The following is a 26,037-nucleotide window of genomic DNA, read 5'->3' as shown; positions in this document are numbered from 1 at the left end:
GCGGGAGGACATATTCACATGCAGAAGTCAATAAACCCTTTTTTGGCCTTTGGAAGAATTGATCCTCTGTTCCCCACTGCAGTTCCCACTCATTTTTACTGAGTGACATAGCAGCAGCACCGTGAGTTAGTCTCCCATTCCAGTTGCACCAGGGCAATGCCATTCCAGGCACTGTCTACCTAAACAAAGATTTCATTGTTCAGATGAAAAAGTCGGGCAAAAAAAGGACCCTTGCTGAGGGGGAGGGTGTGAAGAAAAGAAAACAAACAAACAAACAAAAACAAAAACAAACAAAAAAAACCAAAAAAAAAAAAGGAAAAAAGTAGTGTGAACAGAGGGTAAAGAATAGGCCACAACTTAACACTCCAGCACTGCAGTTCTGCACCATGGTTGTCTGGGCTTTTTGGAGCTCCTCTTGGCCTACAAGAAGTCTGGAGGCACAGGTTACCTTTGCCACTTCCATCTCAGTTCCTTCATACCCATTCCGTACAGGGGAGCACACTGGGATCTCAGTTTCACCCATGTCCCCCTAGGAGGATCCAGTATTATTTTAGTAGCCTGAAGGGTTCAGGTTTCTGTCCTGCCTTAATTTTTTGAGGAAGCAGCAATCACAACTGGGACATCTAATCCCACTTAATCACAATTGGGACATTTAAAAGCCTAGCTCAACTCCATTGATTTTGAGTTACCTCACGGGCAAAACTAACCTCCCTTCAAAAGGGGGTTTCAAATATCTTCTTGCAAACTGTATTACAAGAGTTCAGCACAGGTCATGTAACAGCCAGGAATTCTGGGTTACCAAAAATAGCCAGGACATGCTGCAGACCTCTGCAGAAACAGGTCATTTCAAGCTGAGGTGCACATGAGGTGAAAAGATTGGTGAAGGCATCTTTAGAAACTGGACCATCATGTACAGCTGTTAGTGAGCCTGCATGTATTTGCCTGCCCTATCATCTGCGGCTACACGTTACACAGGCTGTAGATGGACAGGAATGAGGCACTCGTGTGACCATGTCCTTTCAACAGGGAAACAGCATTTTCGAGGTGACTGCCTAGGTTTACCTCACTGAACTATCAGGTAATACCAGGGGGGCTGCTCACAGTCTCCTCAAAGTCTCATTGCTCAACAGTCATTCCCATTTAGCCCTGATTTTCCCCTCCTTCAAGAAGTAATTCAGCTAGGCTCTTCCCCTGCTCAGCTTGTGCCACCTGGGTATAGTCTGCAGTTAGGCAACAAGTTTTAAGAAAAATAAATGCATTCAAAACAAAGCAAGACTTAAATATGTGGCCAGGTAAAGCAAACCTGCAATCCACCAGCCGCTGTTCCCTGATGGCCCTTTTTCAGGAGAAAACTTGCAAATTATAAATAAAGTATTCACATACAAAGTGACCTATAAATGACTGCAAGTACTGCCTTTAAAAGATAAGCCCCTTCACCACACTTTATCCTCCCACAAACTGCAGCTCTCATTGAAGCTGCAGCTGCCCGGCTTTGCGTGTATCCCCACCGCTGTGGGATGCTGTGCAGTGAACTCCACAAAGCTCCACCACAGACATGAAGGAAAGATCTGCCCAGCTCTTGTATTGGCTTAAGTTTTTAAGGACTGCTTCCCTACGAGGGATGACCGATATGGCTGCCGCATGGAAGACAGGATTGTCACCTCACTGCACGTGTCCCAGCTGTAACAGGAACAAATCTGGCTTTGGTTTGCCACAAGGGCTTTAAACCATATTTTCATACTAGTACTACAGCATAGGAATTATCCTATTACAGTGAAGAGATTACTTGATATGCCTGCTGCTGCCAGCTATTGCAAGGGTAATGACCCAGATTCCTTATGAACAGCCAACAGACAAATTAGTTGCAGCCACATGCACCTGTTTGCTCTCCTATAACTAACTGCCTATGTATTCAACAAGTTTTTTGCACAGCTACCCACGCAAGTTAGTCAGAGGTTTCTATTCTGCCTGAATAGTGATCTGAGCTGAGGAGAAAAGCTGTTAGAGGATTCTCCACACCCCTGCACCTGATGGTAATTACTTTACTTGAGGAAGAAGTGGGCACAGGCCAGTTACCTGCAAAGAACAGCAGCCCGGAGGAGGGGGAAACACAAAAGACTTTCACATTACGATGTTTTCCCCCATGTTTAATTGAGAATTTGATAGAGCAGAAGAGCTTGCCCATGTCTGATTAGTGACCTCCTTGTAGAAACGCATGTCACACTTGACACGCCACCCACTGGAAACCTGTCCTGAACTTGGACAGCAATACAGAGGGGCATGAGTGTGAGGTTGCTTAGTCCGAGGGGCTCAGCAACCAAAGTTGTTTCCAAAGAAGTTCTGATAAAATTAGATGCCTTGCAAAATATTGGATATGGTTTCACTAACCAGAACATGCAGGGGGAAGAGAGGGAAGGAAGGTGGATGAAAACACCTCAGCTCTGCTTATTCATTCAGGTGAAGGTCTGTTTCATTCTTTTCTGCATTTTCTGAATAATCCTGCCATGAAGACCTAGGATGCACCTGGACGTACTTAGATACCTACTCCCACTGAACGCAGTCAGCATTCAGTGCACAGGATCCCAACAGAGCACACAAGGATCCAAACCAGTCCACTCATCTCAGTACTTACAACCACTTTCAGTTAGGGGACAGGATAGGCTGAACGTGGATGTGTCAGTGGGTGATACGCAAAAATAATTCTGGGAACAGACAGGCCTATCCCCTCCCAGGTAAGTGCTTTTACTATTCATTTATGGAGCCAAGCTCGCTCCTGTGAACATAAGATTTTTGGTCCCAGGAACGCTGCATGTCCTTCTGCACAGTGGCCCAGCTTCAGCTGTGGGAGGGAGAAGGAAAGACTCCCCTCACTCCAAATATCCTCTGCCTTAGTAGTTATATCACACTTCTGGGTAGGAGAAGATAAACTGCCTAAGGAGTCAGAGAGCTGAACCTGGATGACTAATTTCCATGGAAAGCACACCAATTTAAAGTCCAGCAGTTTTGCAAAAAGCAGTAGTTTTCTGTGGAGATGTGCCTAACGCACAGGCTAGAAACAGCTACCATAGCTCACACTAAGCTCTCTAGATGGCACAAACCTTGGCTGCAACACAGACCATGGCCTCTCCCTGCCAAAACACCCAATGAGCCAGACTCCTTCCCACTTCTGCCCTGATATTGCATGTTTGGAAACCACTGCCCTAAACAATTACTCAAAAGCACTCCAGAAAAGTGGACTCAGCCAGAGGTTTAAAAGAGAGCAACACTTGCAACTGTTTTAGTGAGGGCCTTGCTTTTGCCCAGGTAGGTTAAATAGGGTCTGTGGACTAGTGGATGAAGCTTCTCAGGAGCCTCTCACGAAGCAGTGTTTAGTTCTTTGACAGAGGCCGGTTCAGTGCTACCAAAAGTCATGCTGTACTGGGATGTGCAAAAGCGCAGCTCTAGGTGTTTTGGGAGCTCTCTGGTCAGTAGGAGAGTGCCTAAAGAACAGAGGCACTTGGGAGGTCAGGAAGCCACCGAGATGATTTTTTTTAAGTCATGGTTTTAGATTCAGGTACTGATATTATTCCCATGTCTTGCCCTTGAGGCTTATTATCCTTTATTAGATCTAGGCCCCAGTACTCAAACACTTCAGACATGGGGACAAAAGAAGTCTAAAGGCATCATGTTATTCTCATGATGTGATTAAAACCTCCCTACCAGCAGTTTTGTGCATGATGAGGAAGCAACTGGACCAGGAGAAGCAATGCCCTATCAGCCAGGAGGAGAGTTCAACGTATATTTAATGTTGGCCCTTGTCAGAGAAGAGAGCACCAGAGGCTGCACATCAGCCTGCACATCATTAGAGGCTTTCTGCTTGTTTACACAAGATAAATGATCACAAAGCAGTCTGAGCGAGTCAGTCTGTGATTTCCTCAGGTATGCCGCTGCCTATACTGCTTGGCCAGACTGTCATTTGGCAGAGATTTTGCTGTCTAAAATCAGGGATACACAATGGCTGGACAACAGCTGCATTCTGCCAGACCTCAAGGCCTAATCCAAAAAGCCCCCAAAATGTGCTGTAGCCAAAAGCACATGTGGACAGTGAAACATCTGGATAAGCAGAGCCCTGTGCTCATCCCAATGAGCACTGCCCCTCGCTGTCTTTGTATTAAAACTGCCACAACTCTATCCAAAGGGGAATCGGCTTAAAGTGCTAGTGTTAAAATATTAGTAATTTATTGTAAAATTAATCTCTCATTTAAACTCCAATCCCTCCAAAACCTCGTTTCAAGCCTTCCTTCTTGTTACATCTAGTCCTTTTCTTTTAATAAAAAAGGCAGCATATCTCTGAGAGCCACAGCTCATTTCGATCTCCAGATGTACAAACATTGCTATAAGCCAGTTTGTATGTCATAAATGAAGAACTGATGGGTTTTATCAAAAACAAACATATGCACACATACACACACATGCTCACACACAAAACAAAACAGAAAATACACAGCAGGGGGACAGGAATGCCAATCTTGGAGTTAAAAGGCCATTTGAGGCCTCAGAAAGTTCACTTTGTTCCTTGTTAACAGTTAATAAAATTTTATCCCCAGCTATTACTACATAAAAATAACTTTTGCGCTCAAGCACATGGTTTAAGGAAACAATACTCCAGTGTCATAATTAGGTTAAATCAAGCATGAATTAGAAATAGTATAAAAATTACAACTTGTACAATATCATCACAAGTTATCTTAATTATGTGCAATTCCATTAAAAAGGAAGAGCAATTTGATACAAAATAGTATGAAAAAAACCCCCACCACCACTGTTTTTCTACAAATTCATGTATCCATACCTTACATAGGGAAACATGACATAATGGAGGGGAGAAATCTAGGGAAGTTCTCATACAGAAATTAAGCATAAAATGCTAAAATGCCAAATTTTTAATGAAATGGAAAATCTCAGAAAAAATCCTGATCAGAAGTTTCAAAGCTGAACTAAATCTAAAAATCAAACCCAGAAGCAAAGAACTTTTCATTTGCTCTGCTGACTGACTCTTTAGGAATGGGATTTTCCCTCCATCTTGATGACTAGAAACTTGACTGCTAATGAAACTGGGATTTTTATAAACACATGACTCCAGGAGCTGGAGCTTTATGGAAAAAGCTACGAAATATCACAAGTCAAGATAAAATGAGCGGTACTTGTACTTAATCCTTCACATTGGGAAATTGTTCTGGGGATTTTGCCTTTTTTCGCCCTTTCATAAAATGGCTCCTCTGTATTCTCAAGTGTATTGGAGTCTCTCAAAGGACTTCAAGATGAGGAGTGGAGGATGCAGGGCTGCCCCTGAGGTGCTGCCACTTTGATTTTCACCTGGGGGAGCCACTCTGAGAACAGCGACAGCCCTTCTGCTTCCCAAAAAACCACGCAGCTTTGGAAAGGCTGCTTTGCAAGGGCTTCTTTCCACAGCATGCCTCTTCCTAAGGGTGAATGAAGGCATTCAAGGGCCCTCACCTCTTGTGACCACAGGTCGGTGGCTGAGGGCGCAGGGGGAGGCTGTAGAGACGGTTTAGTTGTGCACATGCGTGCCTGGTGTTCGCTACCCCGGCCCCCCGCCCCCCGCCTCAGCCTCCCACAAGCCATGAGGTGGTGGTGGGGGCCACACCATGGAGCATCCCCCAGGCAGGGCCTCGGCTTGCCTGGCAGCCGCAGCTGCCTCACACACTGTAAATCTTCCCCTACTGCCAACGGTGCCAGTTTTGAGTGACTTGTTACCCTATTATCCTCCACCCTCACCTCCCCTTTTCAGCCTTCAAGGGAACCTCATCTTGCCCAGACTGCGATACCTGCATTTCAAACGAAGGAAGCTGGAACAGTATCTGGCCATGCCCCCTCCCGTCCTGCTTTTGAGCCTGTCTCTCCCCCCCCCACCACTGCTGGTGATGTTTGACAGTGTTGGAGGCAAAACCCCACACTGACTGTATGTGTAAGGCACATGCAACAATGGGCAGGCTCACAATATGGTGGCCTTTGTCCCTCAGAGCCCCTCACACTTAGCCACGAGGTGTTACCTGTCCCACACTATCCCAGGACTGTGCCCTGCGGCAGAGTGGCCCTAAGTCATGCCCCACGTGCCACCAGCAGCTGTGGCAGCCCTGGCCAAGGGTGCCACTCCTCTGCCTGACAGGTATTGCTGTGGTGACCAAGAGGGACAGGAGTCCCGGCAGTGGGGTAGCCTCAGCCGGGTGGGCACCATCCCTGGCTCCACACTGCAGCAAATGCTGTCATGGTGCCTGGGGGCTGCGTGAGAGCAACACCTGGCTCCACCACAATGACCAAGGGGACAGCAGCTGCTCCAGGCACAGCTGCCTATAAAGGCCTCGCCCTGCTGTAGCAGGCAAATAAAATGGCTGTGGGGTGCGACAGGGTGGCAGGCACTCCCCCTCCATGCCCTCGTACTGGACCAAGGTGCTGAGCCTCACTGACCAAATGCACCTCATGGAGATTATTTTGCTAGGTGAAATTATTTGCTACTGTGGAAACAAGTGAAGAACGAGCAAATCAATCGCAAATGAAATATCTACTTAACAAGTTAGTTTCTTGCAATGAACTTCTATTCCCTTCCTCCCTGCAATCGGATTTGCCTGAAACACCAAATACTCAACTCTTCCCTGTAAAAAAGAGACAGTTAAGGCCTTCTGGCAATTTACATTTATTAAAAGTCTCTATTTTTGTCTTCATCTAGTCAAATAGCTTGGATCATCCACGTATCTTCTGACTAAAACCCTGAAAACACAATGTCCAAGACTTTGGGAACACTCTGTATTTGACTAGCGCCAAGTGGAATGTATTACTAGATTACACATATGATCTTCGTTATCTGGGATATTTAGCATTTGGCATGGGACCCCTGGAAGATAACATGCCAGAATCACTTACTGTGTGTTGGGAGAAGGAAGAGCAGCCTCTGCGCAAGGCGTAACACTGCTTCCACTTACAGAAGGGGGAAAAAACACCTCAGAAACATGTAAAATCCTCGGGTTTTACCTTTAACTTCTTCAACCATAAAAGCCACGTAATAAAATTGACTGGGAGTGATTTTTTAGGTGCTTTGTTTTCAGGTTCTTTAAAGATTTGTTCATTAAACCTTTTAAAAATTATGCTTAATTTTTTTTTTAAACAGTCCCTGCTTCTAGCTTACTCAAAAATAACATCATAACCATGCTTCATGCTGTAATAAGGAGTAGTTTCATTACCGATATTTTAACACCTTTAGTGTGTAGTGACACATATCTATAAATGGTCATGCAGAAATTGTGAACTTACATTAATAAGTTTCAGCATGTAAAAATATCACTTTCAAAGATCTGGTGAGGCACGCATTAGGAAAGGGGAAGCTGCCAGCAACGGCAACACAGAATTTGGCTGTCCCTGTGAAATATCTGAGATGTGAGCAGAAGTCTGCCAACACAGAGCAGGAACTTGGTAGCTTGGGCTTTGTCACATGTGAAAATTGTTTTGAGGGACAGCAGAACAAAGGCTGACAATTTGGCTTGAAACAAGTCTTTATTATTCTGTATCAGTTCTTTTGAGATGACAAGACCTGATGCTAAAATCCAGGCCTCAAATATTTCTGTTTCAAGCCCATAATTTGTGTTGTACTGAAGTATATCATTAAGTTGTGCAGTTTTCATTAAAGGACACAAAGAAAAAGTAAGAGGAAAATTACAGCTGCGGAACAGGTCCAGGGCCAAATATAACTAACCTGAATCCTTTACTGATTTCATACACATTAATGGAGTTAACAATCAAACATATTTTTCCTGCATCTCAGCATCAGCCAAGAAAAATATCAGAAGCTTACTCTTCCAATGTATTTCTAGAATAACTTTGCTCAAAGCGCTTCCAAAGAGGACATCTGATGATGTGAAACAGTCCTTACGTGCCTATTCATCACTATTTTGTGACGAAGGAAAAACTGTACAGAAAGAAGGAAGAGAAGCAAGAACAGGAGGCCATGAATAGTCTGCATATTTTCATCTCTTGACAGTAAGGACCTGAATTCCACTATAATATCTGTACTATTTACTGTGTTCCTCTGCTGCCTGCAATTACAGTCAAGTGAGGCAGGGACTACAGAATGGTTGCACATCTCTGCACCACCATGCCATATAGCCACCCCCGTATTCTTCTTTAGGCCAAATATCTTGTAACTTCTTTTATATGACTGACATGGCAAGGCAAGATTTGTAAGGAAGGCTTAACTCTCATTAAACCAAATTATACAGCTGGAGAAAAAGAAGACAAGCTTTCAAGCACACAAGACTTTCAGATTTGCTTCTCTTTCAGGATTGAAGAAGAGGACAATGGCACAAACAAGCATCTGCTTTTTCCAGCTAGGTCGTCTTGGCTCACTTATATCTTCGTGCCATCACAGCTACAACAACTCTACCATTAGAAAAACTTAATCCTTTGACTGCTAAATAGCCATCTTGAGATGTCACAATGGCTTCTTTGAATAAATACCACTAACAAACTTTAATATGCCCCAAAGTAAGCCTGTCCGAAGTGGGTGCCACCACATTTTATGAAAGTGCCCTGTGTATAAACCAAGGACACCTGACATATAAAGTGGTATAAAAATACAAACTGACTTGTGCTTCTAAGTATTTCCTGCCCTTTTAAACTTTGCACTTGTTCATTATTTCAACAAATACTGAGGTGAGCCAGCTGCTGAGGTGAGAGGATTCATATAAATCCCTCACAGATGTTTGCTAACTTCAGATAGGAGCTTTATTATCTACAAATCATTAATCAACCACTAACAAGTAAGTGTTACGGAGTTCCAGTATTAAGGTTCACTGCCAGCGGAGAATAATGGATTTTGCTGCCTGACTATGTCTACAAGAAGGGGAACTAAGAGCTGAGAAAGGTCTGAGATAAAGAATTTGGAGGAGATCAGAAAACATGAGAAGTCATTTTCTCACTCTTCAGTTTGCCTTAAGTGAAAGCACTTAGAAGAGGTAAGCGTTTACACAACAGAGTGGAAGGTTTAAATCCATCCATCAGTTTGGTCACGCAGAGGAATGTGTTTTGCACAGCCAAACAAGGAAGTCAGGCACAGGTGAGAATTACTGCTCCCATGAACAATAACAAACACCATTCAAAGCATTACCCTCTGAATGATGGACTCTGAAGCTACAAAATCATCTGCTCTGGCTCCTAGGGTCCTCAGACTTCACCCGATACCTCTCACTAAGGCTACATGCTTCAGAACAACCGGACCAGCTAAGTTGTTGCACGCCACAGACAGAGGACAGACATAACTGAGGCAGCATCCATCAGCTGTGAAAGTGGCAGGGTCTGTCGGGGAGGCAAAGCGTTGCCTTTACTGCAGAACAAGGCAACATTTTCCCCTCTTCAGTCCTCTCCATCACACAGTTTCTGCCAACTGGCCTTACCAAAAAATCCTTCCACACATCAGATCTGGAAATAATTCTGATCTGGGCTATACAAGCAAGACATATTTACATGTAAGAAAGTGTAAAATTCTTAGGTGAAAACGTACATACTGAGTGTGTACCCCACTCGGTGTCTCTCCAGCTATGTCTGATTTGTGGTACTTACGGAGCGGACAATAAAACAAACAACAACAAAAAAGTAGAATTGAACAAAAATATTCATGTCTGAACCCCAGCAGGCAAATGACAGAAGACTGAAATATAAGCATCAAATATAGTTCATTCTCTTAATATCAAGGAGCAAATCTTAAGATAGCTTGAAGGGAAGACATTATGGAGACACAGGTGTATAAACTGCAGGAGACGCTGAAGCCCAAGGGCTGAGACATCCCATATCTTGTCCCCTGTAATCTTCAGTTATTGCTACTCCCCATAGTAATAGTCCATCTCTAATTTCACAACTTCACATATGAATGTGTCTTCTATGCCCAAACGTGGTATCACAACAACAATAGCTACAAATACAATGAAGAAATCACAGTAAATGAAGAATAAATATGATAGTCCAGACAATCTAAACAATTTCAGTATTCTCATTAAGGGGTTACAAAATACCCATTTCTCTTCTTTTAAAGACCTCAAAACAAAGTCAGAGAGAGGCCACAGAAGAAATTTTACAGACAGAACCAGAAGACATGTTGCTGGCTCTCAGTCCTAGGCTCAGGCCACTAGACTACACAAAAAGGTGCAAACGCCTTTAGGAATTAATTTCTAAGTTTCCTTTTATGTCATAGCCAGCAAAAAGACCTGCAAGTCGTTTCAACTCATTTTCCTTTCCTATTTTGCAACTCTGATGTTTTCACAGAACACTTTCACAGGTTTCAGAAATACTGTGGAATTCTTCATGATGACAAATATGAAACCAGGTATTAGTTAGATCAAACACAAAAAACTTTCCAAAGCTCACATACTGATTACTTAACACACCCCAGAGTAGGAAAAAATATTCCTTACAAAGCCATACTTTAATTTCCCTCAATAACGTTTCTTCGTAAAGAGCTCTACACAGCTGGAAGCATTAACAGCCTACCAGATGGTTCACTTCTCAATAAACACTTATGTTTTGTAAGTTTAAAGTCTAATGAACTGTAGTGCAGGAAGACAAAAGTTATGTATGCAGAGTGGTTCAAGTGGCAGGTCAGAGCTGGGGCTGGAAGGGGACTAGCTCCACAGAAACTACCATTTTTATGGTAGTTTTACATTGGGGTAGGGATGGAGGAGGAACAGCTGATCCTGGCAGAAGATGAAGACAAAAATGCTGAATACTTCAAACCCACCCACCCCCACATACTCAGCCTCACAAGTGCTAATGCTGGATGGGAGGAGGCTGTGACCACCAGATCCTGGCCCACAGCATTGTCCCAAACAAGCAGATGCCGGAGAGCCTGTACCATGCAGCAGTCCATGACTGATACTAGAATTAAATTGTACGATCCCACAATAACCACTCCCAAGTTATGCCTAGCACGGCATGAGTGTACAAAGCAAAAAGTAGGAAACACTCATCTTCCTCTGCCCATGCCATCTCCCCCGCAGGCAATCATAGCCAGCCACGAATTAATTAGAACTGAGCAGCCCAAATGTTGCACAGCCAGTTGCACATTGCAGAGCAGCTCTGCTTGCTCAATTGGGTATAAACAGCTTAGTATGGCAGCACTGGGGAAACCCCCTCCAGGAGATCAGCCAGCATCTCAGCTGGATCTATCACATCTTTCAGCAGGCTTTGCAGTTGTGCAGCTACTGAGCAGCCTGAATTGTGACAAACCTTGTGTGGATAATAGCTGAAAAACATTTCAGGTTTTGGGCTGAGAAACTGCAGAACACTACATCCAGCAAAACTCACTGACTCACCTTGAGATCGATCTAGATCTGTTAAGTGCTTTGACAAAGATCAAAGATGGTGCAGACTGGCGTCTTTGGGCCAAACTCTTCATTTTCTGATTGGAAAGAGAAACAAAATGAAATCACAGGTGAGAATCGGAACAAGAACTTCATGGATACACACTTGTCACAGCCAGAGTCCAATTTCAGACCATAGGAAAAAAGCTGAGTTATTGCCATCAGCAACCCTGGAGGGCAAAAATGGTTGTAAAATACCACATATTGAGAAAAATGGGAGCACAACCAGAAAGCCAGTGATAAAGAAACACTGATAATTAGTGTCCACACACAAATACATGAGGTACACTGCACACATGAAATAAACACCTAGAGCTTGTCCTCAATAGTTTTTTGTCCCTTAACAATCTTGTACTTTAAATCTATCAACTATCCAGATGGTGTTTCAAATTTCAAATGTTTCATACATTTCTGTGTCAGGCCTGACATTTACCATAAATGAAGGTTTGAATTCTACCCACCTAACCTCATGTGCTACACTGGGCTACCTTTTTTTTTTTCCAAATCTTTAGAGATGAGGGCATTTTCCTTCCCTACTAATCTAGCTGGAGCATTATGTCTTGTCTCTCCGTAGTCAATAATGACATTTTTTTCATTCCTGACTATGTATGGGACAAAACAGGAAAGTGAGAGGCACGGCAGTTCTTAGCACAGAATTCGGAAGGGAATGGAAAAAAGGAGACATTCAAAGACAAGAGAGTGCAGCAGGAAAAAAAAAAGACAAAGCATAGGGAAGACATGCAAATGTCAGTAGCTATCAAGGGAGCATAGATTCCCATTCATTGAAGTTGAATGCTACAATTAAAATACTGAGCAAATAAACAACAGTGTTTTCCTCAGAGGCAGAAATTTTCAAAAGCAACCACAGGAGACAAAACCACACATTTCCCTGAACAGAAATTGGCATTCACCACTTTATCCTCTCCCTCCTGCAGCCAGATGCAGGACTAAGGAGTCCTGGCCCTAATTTTGGAGCTGCTCTCTAGAACCGGTTGTGCAGCCTGCTGCCAAGGTGCATGACCTCTCCTCTCCCTGACCCTCCACCAGAAGGGTGGTTGTTACCTTATTTAGCTCAAATATTTTTCAGAATAAACGGGTGAACAAAAGGACTGGGGTTGAACATCTCCTGAGACCCTGACAGGACAGCATCCAATGCTGGAGCAGTCCATTACACCAGCTTGGTAACTGCTGACAGCCCACAAACAGGTGAACCTTTGACATTCATGAAGTCTCTGTTCTCAGCTAATTGCAAAGCATGACTTTCTTCCTTCGTACTAAAAATAACCACTGACTACCAGGAACAAATATGTTAGGGAACAACTGATTCTTCTGCCAATATATGTGCTGGATGTGGCACGCATTTTGTTTGGGCAGGTGCACAGCATGCTCCCCTTGAAGAAATTAAAGTCTACAGTACACTCCATGTTTTACTTGCTTTTGACAAGTGCATTTCTTTCACTCATTGCAGTGCATTTATTGTATCATTTTTTTGGTTCCCCCTTTATTTATGTAGAGCATGCTTGTATGTTTTGTCAGATACTCAGTTACAGCTATTGTGCAGAAACTGTTATAAATTCAGCTGTGTAATTTCAATTTACCTTTAAAAATTATCCCCTCCTCCCTCTTTCTTTTATCAGAAAATAACCTTCTCAAGACTGATAAATTAAGCCTGGGAATATTCAGCTGTCTTCAGTTGGACTGTAACTGGATAATAATTTAATAGATTACTAACAATATAAATGCCATTTTTTGCTAGGGTTGAGGAAAAAAAAATACTTTGCTAAAATCTTCTAGTGAATGAAATCAGTTTGCCTTACTGCAAGCAAATCTGAAAAGCTGTTCACAGTTTATAAAGCAGTATATCTACAAATATGAAGGCAAAAAGAGACCTGTGTAACAATGCTGTCCAACATGCTACAGAAGACAAGCCACAGATTTCACACAACCAGCAGATTTTAGGAATTTATATAAAGCATCAACTCCCAATTGGAAATTTACTGCGTCTCATTATTGGGCAGGTGGTGGCTTTCAGGGAGTGGTTAAAACTAGGAGCATCTCAGCTCATGCCAATGCAGTGGAGGTTTGGTTACATTTTCAAAGAGATCTTAATTCCTTCGACTTCTTAGGTCTGAAAAGGAAGCCACTGAAAAAAATGCAGCATTTTAAAATCTCTGTCAATTACGGCAGGTTTTTTCATGCTTGGGTTAGTAGCACTGAATAGTGCTTGTGGCAGTGAGATTCTAGTCTTGACTGAAATATCTGAGGACCAAGGAAAAGAGTAGGACTACAGCAAGTTTAGAGCTAAAAACAAGTGGCAAAGAGTCCCACAGTAATTCAGGTTGGAGGGGATCCCAGAAGGTTTCTGGTCCAGCACCTCTGGACTTGCTGAGCGCAGGACCCATCTGAGCAGGCTGCTCCGGGCCACCTCCAGTCCAGGTCTGTGTTATCTCCGAGTATGAGATTCCACAGCCTCTCTGGACAACCTCTTAACACTGCTTTAAAGCAAAGCTCAACAAAAAAAGAGCCTTAAAAGATCACTGCTGAGATCTGGAAAAGGAAAATTTTCACAGCAAAAGTGAAGTGAGTCAGATCAGCTGTATGCAAATAAAAACATTACACAGAGACATTGACTACAGACAGAAAGGGGGGTTTTGTTTTTATTTTGCTATGTACAGAGTTTGGAAAGGAAAATAGGTGATCATCATGATAACTTGAATTGATTTACTTTGGGAAGGCAGAGGACAAATTCATTTTTGGCTAACTTGGACCCAGGTGCCTGTTCTCCTCGGTTTCACTCCATTTAACACGTGCAAGGCTGTCACCCTGGCAGTGCAGACAAGAGGAGATAACATCTTGGACAGCTGTAGTGAGAGCAGATATTTGGGAGCAAAAGGAGATGCAATGACCAATTATCTAAGCGTGGGACACAAAGAAGCATTTCTCAGCATGTGTCCCACATCATAACCTCCCATTTTTTCATGTAAATATTAGAAAGGTCAACACAGCGAGAAATCCTCATACTTGCTGGCTGAGTCACACCCATGTGAAATGTATCATAAAATCAGTATCTGTAATGAATGTTTACAGTGTGCCAGATGCAAAGATGATAATCTTGTATCAGTCAGGAAAAACTAGAGCTATTTTTGCCTTCCTCATGTTCAAAACCTTGGGTTCCTGCCCCCTCCCCTCTGATTCAGGTTTAACCTCATACTTTCTGCATTTCTGGTGGTGGTTGTCTTGACTGCTTTTTTAATGGTAACAAAAAGGTTTGCTTTTTCCGTTGTTGGACTGGTGGTAGTATTTGATCAGTTTCTCATCTGGTGTAAACAGACATAGGGCTATAGATTTCAAAAGAATGAATTTACACCAGATAACTACTGACCTACACTCTAAAATACTGTTTTGTAAATTGTGACGGGAGGTGCGTTATGAGCAGATCAGCCCACCATGCTGAGGATGTGCAAACCATCACTGAAAATATGCAGTCTGTCCTCAGGAACCAGAACCCCTACAGATAACAGGATTACAGTAAAACTTCCACAAGTATCTCACAAGTCATCAGCTGGAGGAAAAATCTATTCCTGACTGCCAGTATTCAGCTAATTTTGCCTGACAGTTGAAGTGGATAATGGTATTTTATGGAATTTATGTAAAAGAATATATTGCTGAATGATGATATTAATTCCCATTCTGTGAAAAAGAGAACATACAGCAGCATCTGCACGATGTCCTCAAAATAAAAGGAACTGAAGATAAAGCCGTCTCTTGTACTTTGTGTGTATCAACTATATCAAGCTTAGAAAGAGAATGGCAGAGCATTAATTAAATAAAGAATGCGTGAGAAAATTCATGGTACTTACTATTTCTTTAGTGATGACAATTAAGTAACAGATATACAGTGTTCAGAATATTTTACAAGAATCTAGAGAAGTGAAAATCTGTGCAATAAGGAGATACCCTGCTGCAGCTACTGCAAATGTGTAGGAGGTCAGAGCAGGCAGGCTAATGCAGGGACTGTGCTGTGGAACACACTGCCCATGCTGCCAGGTTATGGTGCCTGACCAGTACGATGGTCAGGCATGTGCAGGAGGATTCCCTTCACCCAGCCTCCAGCTTGCACACCTGAGCTGTTTGCCCTGTGCTTCTTTTAGTCAACAGAGGGAAAAGGACACATTTACCGCACATCGCATCTAGAAGTGCTGTTTTCCTCCACCGACTGTAAAAGAAAACTAAGGTGACCAAGAAAATTGAGTTAATCAGCTCAGTCCTCTCCTTGCTGTCTGAGCAAAGGACAGGGAGCAGGCAAATTTGTGAGCTCATAGGGAACAACTGTCTTCTCAGAGAGTGGTCTGAGCTTAGAATGAGAAAATTGTATTACATGATATCTGTTTAAGAGATTGATATACAAAATAATTGAAAAATGTATTCAGTTCCTGATGGACAGCTAAGTGCAACAGAAATGCCTCCTCAGCAATGTGCAGATACCCTTGTAAAACCCTCCCCAGACATGAAAGTATTTGGGGCTCCTGATTTACAGGCTCGCTCCAGAAGTGGGTCAAGGCTGGGACATCTGCCTGGGTCATTTAACTGGGTGATGGGGACAGCCCTCAGATGTGCCAGTACCTTGAGCTGAGGACTGCACTCAAGTGGCTATGCTCTCCCTCTCACCGCTTTATTTTTTCTAATAAAATGAAGTCTGATTTTAACAAAGCCTTCTCTTTAAAAGTATCTAAGTTAATAACTGTGAGGGATTTCATCCATGCAAACTGTGTTCCTGTTGTCTGAGCAACAAAACGTATCTATGGCAGGCATTTCTGGTTCGGCTAGACATGAACCAAAGCACAGAACACAAATCCTTACCAAAACTTGTAAGGCAAAAGTTCAACAAACGGCCCAAGAATCAAAAAATCAAAACAATCCTCAGCACCCAGCAGTTAGTTTTCCAGGGCAATTGAGCATCGCTCTTTCCCATGTATCACTGGGCCACTTAGGAGAGGCAATAAATCATTTTTTCCTATATACTATAATCCAGTATTTGTTAGACTTACAGTGTAGGGTTGTCTGAAAATACCAGAAATAACAAGAATCTCTTACACTTTGGTAGAACAAGAAATGGCTTTATACTGACCTATAACATTCTCGAGCCCTTATAAACAGGGTGAGAAGATGACTGCATTTGAACTGCTGGCTCAAGCAGCAGAGATGTCTAGGTCCCACAGGGAGCCCATTTACCATAAAGGCAGAGCAGGTGACAAAACTATGTGCTTTTATTTATACTGGCAGAATACTTGTACTTACAAGGAGTTTCCTAAAAAGAAAGCCATTTTTGGATGGATAGCTGAGGAGAAAACAATTGCAGGGGCACAAGGGGAAAGAGCTATCAATCAGCGCAGCAGAAGCAAAAGCACATCACCGTGGCACAGCAGCTGCTAGAGAGCACAGCAAAGATGGAGACTAAAGGCCATCTCAGAGTAGAAAGAAAAACAGATGAAAGAAACTAGGAGCAGAAGATGTTCTACGAAGTACCTACCAAAGGATATGAATCTTCGGAAGCACTGATACGGACACGTTCAAAAGATCTCACCCATCTACATCAAAAGATGGAGGTGTGGAAGACTACTAAAAGTGTGGAGGAGGGGAGTGTCAAATATTTTGCCTGTGGGTCCTGCTGGCAGCTGCACCGCACCCACAGTGCTCACACCAGCAGCCCTGTGGTGGTGGGATGAAGCACAAAGTTTCAAGCCTGACACAAAGCAGAAAGGTTAACACATGGACACAACTCTGCCCCAGTTTCTGTGCAGCAAGGCTTTCTCAGGAGCAGTTTACAGATGTCAGAGGGAGGAGATTCCTCCCACTCCACATGGATACTTCAAGCAGCATTAAGTAAACAGGCAATAATGTGATATATGCAGTTCTTCAGTATTAGGTCCTACATGGCCTGCCAAGTCCTTCTCTTTCCTACTGTGACTATGAGGGACAGAAAAAACAAAACAAAACAAAACAACCAAACCCCAAAACTAGGGAACTCAAGAACGAGAATATGTTGTTTTATGCATAATTTTTGAGTTTCTCTCATGGACAGATAGAGGAAGGATTGCTAATGCTAGTTTGTAATTAAAGCAGTGTCAGGAGGCCCATCATAACAGTAAGTTATCGTAAGCCAGCACAGCCTGCCAAGGTGATTTCAACCTAAGGACCAACCACGCAGATTACTTCATTAAAAGAAGGGCTTTTTCAGTCCTCTCAGAGATAACATTGCTACAGAATATGTCTGCAGGATGACAGGAATTGTCCATCACTTCACTAACCAGTGCCAGAAGTGTTCCTGGACAGCTGAGACTCCCAGCACTACCCGGTGTGATTTTGGAAGAAACCCCCAGATCCCCAGCCAGGATCAGAGGACTTGCAGGAAAACGAAATCTCTGCTTAAGGACCTTTATGTTAAAAAACATATCTATAAGGGCATGAGATCAAGATATCATCAAATATAATGGCAAATGTATACTTAATTCACCTTTGCAGAGCACGACAAGTAAAGGATGCAGATTATGTATGACTACGTCTAGTCTTCCAATGCTGTTGAATTTTATCTATTTAGTACACTGCTGTGGAACACTATAACTCTCCGTTTCTTGCCAGTAAACTCTTGCAGTATTTGTGATCAGAATCACAAAGAAACACATTTTTATGGTGATAGGATACCATATTTCAAATCCCAAACCATTTGCTTAGTGCAAAATGGTTAATCTTTTGCACATATTGTATGAGTAAATATTAAAAATGCTGTGCCTCCAAAATATTTTAAGTAGTTACTTGAAATCGTCAAGGAGGCAGCAAAAACTCCTAAGAGTGACTCCTTGTGTTACCAAATACTGTCTTGTATAAAATATTTGGGGTTGGTTGGAAGTTAGCCCCTCTAAGATGAGACAAGTGAAACTCCAGGAACTTATAAATATGGTCAAATGACCGCAGCTGCTACTGTTGACACAGTTACGCTGGCACAAAAGACGTCTCTGCTGCATAGTTTGTTTTGATAAATTTGTAGAAATAAGCTCTATCAGTATAATCACTCTTACTCATGTTACTTCAATCCACTTCAGAGTTGTATCAATTTACTGGTATTGGTTACTAAACACTCAGTACAAAACTTCTCTGTAGGTCACCCACACATAGTCCAGCAACGCCAAAAGTCCAGTAAAGGAGGGAATCTAGTCCACAGTTTTCCAAAGCATTAACTACCACACTGCACTTCAATGTCACCTTTTATCAGGGTGTCTTTAATGCCTTGTAAGTATTTAACAGGGAGAACCTCCTAGTGTCTTGTGAGGCAGGTTAGCAGTTCAAACCACTTTGCACGTCAAGAAAAGGAAAGGAAATATTTCCAGGAAAATAGCTGAAAGGGTCACACAAAAGACATGAAAAAAGTGCTAGATATTTTCTGTCTCTTGGTCCTACGAGGTAATCCTTCAGCTTTGTTTTGAGAAGCCAAGTGGAAGACAAAGTAGTTCAGACAACGACAGAATGATGTAGCAAATCTCAGATAATTTGAGAAAGGTATAGTCACCATAATAAAAAGAAAAAGGTTCAGTGGTCACTTAACATCCCATATTGGGGGTATTTGTGCCAGAAAGTAACATAGTTGATGTTAAATACCTATTTGCAACAAAATTGTTCCAGTTTACATGCTCTGTCACCAGTACCAAAACTGATTTTTGGCCAACACATTCTTGCATTTAACTGTACTTTACCAATATAAGCAGTGTGATCTCCCCGGTAGTAAGAAAGACTTCCAGTATTTTAAAAAAATGTGATGCTTTGGCACTGAGTGGAAAACAAAGCAGAGGTATATCTGGAAACCATAGGACCCAAGTAGTAGAAAAAATATTCGAACTGTCACGGAGATCCAGCTTCAGGCAAAATTAGGACTAGCCCATTGCTGCACATGCATAAAGGTAGGAATCTTCTACAGACAGGCACAAAGAGGTAGCGTGTTAGTGGTCTCAAGGGAGCACCACAGCCATGGACAAGCAGCTGGGCGGTTGGCTGGATGTTGGTGGCTGCCTATGTTGGCTGTGTAGGGTGTGTAAAGCTGCCATATGCTGCATGGCCCAGCCAGGGTCTCAAGCTGCTTCTCCACAGGAGGAACTCCATCTGTACCCTTGTCGCATGTGCCTCCACACTGAGGAATTCCAAAAGGGCTGCCAAGATCCGTAAAAAGTAATATCCCCGCTCCCTTGCCAGCACTGGCAAAAACAAGGTCTGCGTTCCTTCGACTGTGGGCTCTTTGGAGCAGGAATAGGAAACACAAGTGCTACCATTAATATTTGTCCTCAGAATGCTGAATCATGAAGTAGAACTTGTAAGAAAAAAATCTTCATCTTCACAGTACTTGAGCATCCCTTCTCATTTTAGGCAGGTGCATGCCTGGCATCAGGGCTCTGCCAGGTTGGAAGGTACACAGTACTTTGTCTTCAGCAAAAATGAAAGAAATTATATAAGAAAAATAAAAGCTGTTATCTTAAAATAGATTGCAGTACTTAGAGAAGGTATCTACTCCATCAGTTTGTCCACCTAGACAGCAGAAGGTGCTCCACCACATTGTGTAGGTATGTCACACTCCCTCTTCAGAAGCTGATCAGGCATTAAATGCAGCAAAGTGCGTTGCAAGTCTTAGCCAAATACTTTCCAGGCAACCATTTCACCACTGGCAGCAGCTGCCATGAGAAGAGGTCCCCAGGCTGTGGTCAGGCTGGAGCACTCTGTGCCTTAGTGGGACATGGCGCACATGGACACAGCCCACGGAAACACACAGCATCGCTTCCCAGCTCAAAGAGACACTTCATCAGGAAGAGAGGGACCAGGAGTCCTCTCCACACCACTGTGCCACAGCCAGCAAAGACCCAGCCACTGCTCAGCAGCAGGACTGGACACAGGCTCAGCCTCTACTACCATGCATCCTAAATTCATGTCACCAGGTGGACAGATTTAGTAAAGGACACTGTAACCTGGCCAGTCATTCTAATCCTGCCAGCCTATTTGGCAGTCAGTAGTATTGTACGCCTCTAAAGACAAGGCAGTGCATAGATTTAAATGTCATTGTGAGGCAAAATTAAGGCAGGAAGGTACCAGCTCTGCTTTGGGTAGAAAACCACTACAGCACTTGCTAAAACCAAAGAGAAAAAGTTTTTGTTATACACAGTGAGAAGAATGTGGTTATCACAGCTTGCTCGTTACAGCTAAGTATAAGGCAGAAACAAGTACTTGGCTGTACGCAGAGATGAGCATTTTGCACTAGATTGTGTCAAATGCTGAAAAACAATTTGAGACATCAAACAGATTTAACAAGCAGTTTTGAAGATGGGATGACGCTCTTCTGCGATCAATTGTGATATATCTAGAGAGTGCAAGGCGCTTCTTTGGGAAGCTGCTCTTACATTTATCTTGTACAAAGCACGTGTAAGAGCAGCCAGCAAACCCCCTCAGCTCCAGCAAAGCCTTCCCTCGCCCCCCCGACACACATGCAGCAGAGCCCTCCTAGATCCCCTGGATAATCATTCAGCAAATCTCCCCCCACGCTCTCTCTGATACTCATCCAGCAAAACCTCCAGACATCCATCCAGCAAAGCCCCCCTCCAGGTCTCCCCAGGACATCCATGCAGCACACCCCCCCCCTCCTTATCTTCCCAGCACATCGCTGCAGCACTCCCCCCGCCCGCAGCTCAGCAGGAAATCCATGCGGCAAAGCCCCTTGGCTGCACCGACCACCACCTAGCAAATCCTTCCCTAGCTCCCCGGGACGCCGGCGCAGCAGCGCTCCTCACCCACCCCAGGCAGCCAGGCAGCCGCCTGCCTTTGCTCCCGGGACATCCGTCCAGCAACCCCCCTTAGGTCCCCGGGGTCACCCACCCGGCAGAGCCCCCCGCGCTCCGGCGGGCACCGCCGCACGCCCAGCTCCCCGGGCAGCCGTGCCGCAAGCCCTTCCCGCCGCCAGCCCCAGCTCCCCCGGCAGCTCCCCCCGGCCCCGGTCCCGACGGCGGCGGCGCAGGACCCGGGGCGATGGGCCCTGCGGAGCGCCCGGCGGGCAGGCGCTGCCCCGCGGCAGCCCGCGGGGTGCTCGGGGGCCGGGGGCCGCTTTCCCGCGGGGTCTCCCGGGGGCGGCCTCACCTTCTTGCTGTCGGCGGCGGCGAAGACCCTGCTCTCGCCGCTCACCGAGGACGAGCGGCCCGGCCCGAGGTGCTCCTGTTGCGGGGACATCACGTCCATGCGGCCCCGCGCCGCCGCCCTCCCGCCGCGGGGACACCCGCGCCGCCGCCACCGCCCGCACCATGGACAGGGCGCGCCGCGCCGCGCCACGCCCCCCTCGGCCACGCCCCCGCCCGCGGGACACGCCCCGGGTGTACACGCCCCTCACACGACCACGCCCCCCCCGCAAGTTCCGCGCCCCGTTCGGTGGGGAAGGGGTACGGGAGCGGGCGGGGGGAGGGAGCTGATGCGCATGCGCCGCCGCCGCCGGGGGTTTTGGGTGCGGGGGGTGCGCGTTCGTGGCGGGGAGGGCGCGCGCGCCGCAGGGGCGGGGGGCGGGTCTCGGCGGGTGCCGCGTGGCGGCGGGTGCGAGGGGGACGTGGGGCGCGTGGGGAGCTGCGGGGTCCCGGGGGCGGCGGTGGTCCCGGGACTGGGGTGGCCGCTGCAGGGACACGGCACTGGGGGATGGGGCGGGCCGCAGCGGCCCGGAATTACCCTCCCCCCAGCTCCCCGTGTGAGGAGCAAGCAGCAGGCTGGGTGCGATGCAGGTGCGGGTGTGAGGGTCCTGGCGCGAGGGAGAGGTGGCCGTGGCAGCACAGGCTCGGAGTGCGCTGGGACAGCCGGGGGGGGGCTGAGGGGACGCCGCTGTGCTCCAGAGGGCTGTGAACAATAAGGAGGAGGAACCCCTGGTTAAGCTAATGTGTAGCGTTGGCTCAAGAACAAATGGGTGTAAATAAGCTGTAAGTAACTCTGCTGGAGAGGGGAACAAAGCGTCCTGATCGTACTGATCGTGAGGAGTGGAGGAGCCACGCCAGCTAGGAGAGAGGCATAGCTGCACGAATGGTGGCGGTTTGCACCAGCTGTCATGCTTGCGCATTACGGTGTACCCTCATTAACTAAGGTGTCTTCAGCTGCAAAGGGGCTACCCCTCATCACCCAAGAGGCTCTTTCTAATCCTGTCTTTCCACACTTTGCAAGGGAGATTTTTATCCCCCCCCCCCCCCCCTTTCCAGCTGCCACAGGCTCTGTGTGCATTTTCTCCCATGCTGATCACAAAAAAAAGCAGAAAAGGAGAGATCCTGCCATCTCATGTGCAGCTTTTCATATCTACCGCTTCCCTTGTGCAAGAAGAGTTTTTACATTCCCGTGATGAACTGGATTGGGAATTGTTACAGCTTTAACACAGTTATTTTTCATCTGGAGAACCCAAGTAGGTTCTCCTCCTGGAAGCAGAAATGTATGTGCTGCTTCCATAACTTGCTGGTGGCTGCTCTGGTGGCATATGACTGAAATAGCAGTAAATGATGAATTTGGTTCCATGTTCCGCAGCCACCTGGATAGGTTATTTAGGCCCAGCGTGCCCACGTGATAGTGCTTCAGTGAACTCTTTGTTGAGATTGATCTGGGCACCTGCCCTCTCCTTGCACCCTCTTTTCTGCAAGTCAGTGGAAGCATGTAAGTGTTAAGTAAATGAAAGATGAAATATTAAAGATGCAGCAGCACTTTAGACAAGACTTCCTTTTAGGCAGAAGCACTGAGGTTTTCTGGATCTGACTGTTAACTTTTCCTCCCTACCCTATGCTTAACCAGTATTAAAAAAAAAAAAAAAAAAAAAAAGCCATAGAGAACTATAGCCACTAGGAGATAGCCCTTGGGTAATGCTGTACCTGTGCATCCCACCTCAGAAAGCCCACCAGGCTGCCTCCCGTATCCTTGGGAAAGAGAAATGGATGGTTAGAGCAGAGGTTTGTGTTTTTTATATATATTAACGTATCATGAGTTACACCATTTCATCTTCATTGAATTTATAAGGTCTTTTCAGCTGAAGTGTGAAAACCTTTGAATGATGTATTCTTGCTCTCTGTGCTAATTTACGGACAGATGGCCATACATCACTAAGGCAAACCAGCGTATAAAAAACCTTCTAAATTTTTAAAGCATGAGTCTCAAAAATCATTACGTCACCTGATTTTTGCACCTCTGGGCCTTGGCACAAGCTACGCGTTGGGTCGGGTGGGGAGCATCCATCCCCACATGCCGTGCAGGCCTTGTCCCGCTGTTCTCGCAGGTTCTCCCATCCCTCCGTTCCCATCCCCTTGCTCACGTTCCTGTTTCCCTTCCTTCCACCGTGGTGCCGGTCCTGCGGGGGTTGAGCAGCAAGTGGAGGGAAAGCAGAGTTGTAGGCTTCCCCTGGCACGGTGCCAGCCTCTATAAAACCGGGAGGTGAGTCTCCGATTACTACTGCCCAGCACCCAAGCCAGTGGGATGCCATCCCTAGGCAGGACTCTGAGCTTCTGTGACAGGGCTAAGAAAAGATCTATCAGGGCAGAAAGGAAACGGTACAAAATGTCTATTTGAAGCCCGGAATATATTTAGCAATTTGGCAACCTCCTCCCCAGAAACATGTGCAAGTGATGATATTCTTGGTGACGTTTTGGAAATGGGGCTGCAAGTATATGTTTATTTTGCAAAGGAAACATTACATAAGCTTTCCAAAATGCTTGCACATGCTTAGAGGTGTTCTTTTATCTACTACCATGAGCACATTTCCTACACTCTTCATTGAATACTGACTCTTTCACCTGCTCACTGAGATAAATAGATTAAAATCTTGCCATTTGGTGAGCAGGATCAGAGAAGCTTTCTTCTCTGCAGCAGCACAAATATGTTTGCATACGCAAAGGTACAGCCATCAAGCTTTCTTTAGCTGCAATACTTCCCTGGTGCTAAATTTCCTATACCTTTCCTTAACCTGCTCTGCCAGAAAAGCAGACAGGAGGTTTAGCACAGGAGACGTGAGCTAGAAGGAGTGACTCTGAGGGAGCAGGGCTTTACAAACCTCGCTTCCCTTGACTGCAGCACAGGTGACGGAGGTACGGAGGGAGCATCTGGGGTACAGCAGCAATGTACAGGCAGCCTGGAGTACCCTGTCTGTAAAAAGACCTCTGGCGTGGCACTGGTAGCAAGTGGGTCCCATGCCTTATGGTGATGAATTTCAAAGGGTAAAAATAAATAAACAAACCCACTGAGAACTGCCAAAAAAACGGGGAAACAGGAAGAATAGGTTTTCCCAAAGGACTGTTCAGAGCTTAACCAGCAGTTTCTTTCTGGCAGATCAGGACTTTGTTTATTGATTTGAGTTTGGATTGAGAGACCCTTGAAAATTGGTGGCGTGATGGAGGCTGGGGACAGTGCTGCCTCTGCCTGCCTGTTACCTGCCTCTGTGCAGGGATTCCCAATGGGAAAACCACTGGCTCTCCCTCACTGCTTGTCCAGGGATGCAGAAACATGGTCTGGTGTGGAGCCAGCCACAGGAATGGGGCTGCTGCTTCCCAAACTGCCCCGGTCCCTGCCACCCCACAGCACAGCGTAGTCATGCTCTGACATTGGCCAGGCCATGGGGCACCTGCTGGGTACTTCCTCTCATAACACCAACGCTATCTGGGTTTCGACATCAGCCTGGGTCTTTTTGACCCATGTTGGTCTCAACAGTGAAAAGCCAAGGTGTGTAGCTGCACTAAACCATTCTTAAGCTGCACCAGCTATCATCACCACCAGCTAAAATCCTGCTTGGCCCTGCCCTAAAAGAGATGTACAAGGATCAGAAAATAACATGCACATCTGCAGAAAGATTTTCTTTCTGTTGCCTTGGCCACAGTGTTGTGTGAAGAAAAATACCGGGGAGACTGAGGGGGGATTGGGACAGAGAAATATATGGGTGTTGTAGAAAAATCATGTTTGTGCACAAGACAGGAGAATTATTCATGGGCAAACCCATCCAGATGGAAACATGACCCCTGTAAATCTGCCACTTGAGGGAAACCCACAGTGAACTGTTAGCAAATACTAGATACACAGGCTGCAGCTACCTCCAGTTTTTTATGAGCTTTCCAAACATGTTAGCACTAGCAGACATTCCCTTCCAAGAAAATCATGATATCCAAGGAACTATGTGAGGCTAGAAATGAATGAGCTGTACTTGACTTGCACTGAATAAATGTGATTCTACCAAATCTGCCCCAAAAGAGTACATTTGCCTGAACACTAATTTCATGAACTTCACAAGTGCCTCATGCAATTAAAGCAAAGCAGTAGATCCGAACTGGAAACTCCAGAGGTAGTTGTATTTCCATGAGATCTGATGCAATGACTTTCTGGTTTAATATCCCAATAGGTAGAGAATCTTATGCTGCTCATGCATTGTGAGCAGCTAAAAATAGGGCCATATCCTGGACAAATATGGAGCTAAGATGGAGAAAAGCCAAGTTGAAAGGAAAGGTTGGAGAAGGAGAACAGATGGATGGAGTAGATGCTGGGACGCAGTACGGGAGCTCCAGTGGCAGGTATTTACCCTACAGTGTGAATCCTTCATTGTTCATCTTCACAGTATTTG

General features: G+C 45.2%; 1 protein-coding gene across 2 annotated transcripts in view; it reads right to left on the bottom strand.

Moving 5' to 3' along the window:
• ARHGAP20 (Rho GTPase activating protein 20) overlaps positions 1–21,764 on the bottom strand; it is a 63,835-nt gene extending 42,071 nt beyond the window's left edge. For both annotated transcript variants that reach the window (XM_055802789.1, XM_055802788.1), the window contains exons 1-2: positions 21,567–21,764; positions 11,355–11,440 (exon numbers count right to left, since the gene is read on the bottom strand). In XM_055802789.1, the coding sequence (XP_055658764.1) occupies positions 11,355–11,440; positions 21,567–21,665 (185 nt within the window). In that variant the 5' untranslated portion in view covers positions 21,666–21,764. The remainder of the gene's footprint in view (positions 1–11,354; positions 11,441–21,566) is intronic.
• Positions 21,765–26,037: the final 4,273 nt, after the last annotated feature.

The sequence above is a fragment of the Falco peregrinus genome, chromosome 4, assembly GCF_023634155.1.
Source record: "Falco peregrinus isolate bFalPer1 chromosome 4, bFalPer1.pri, whole genome shotgun sequence".
NCBI lineage: Eukaryota > Metazoa > Chordata > Aves > Falconiformes > Falconidae > Falco > Falco peregrinus.
The sequence above is the reverse complement of the archived record's forward strand: the minus strand, read 5'-3'. Positions and strand labels throughout refer to the sequence as shown.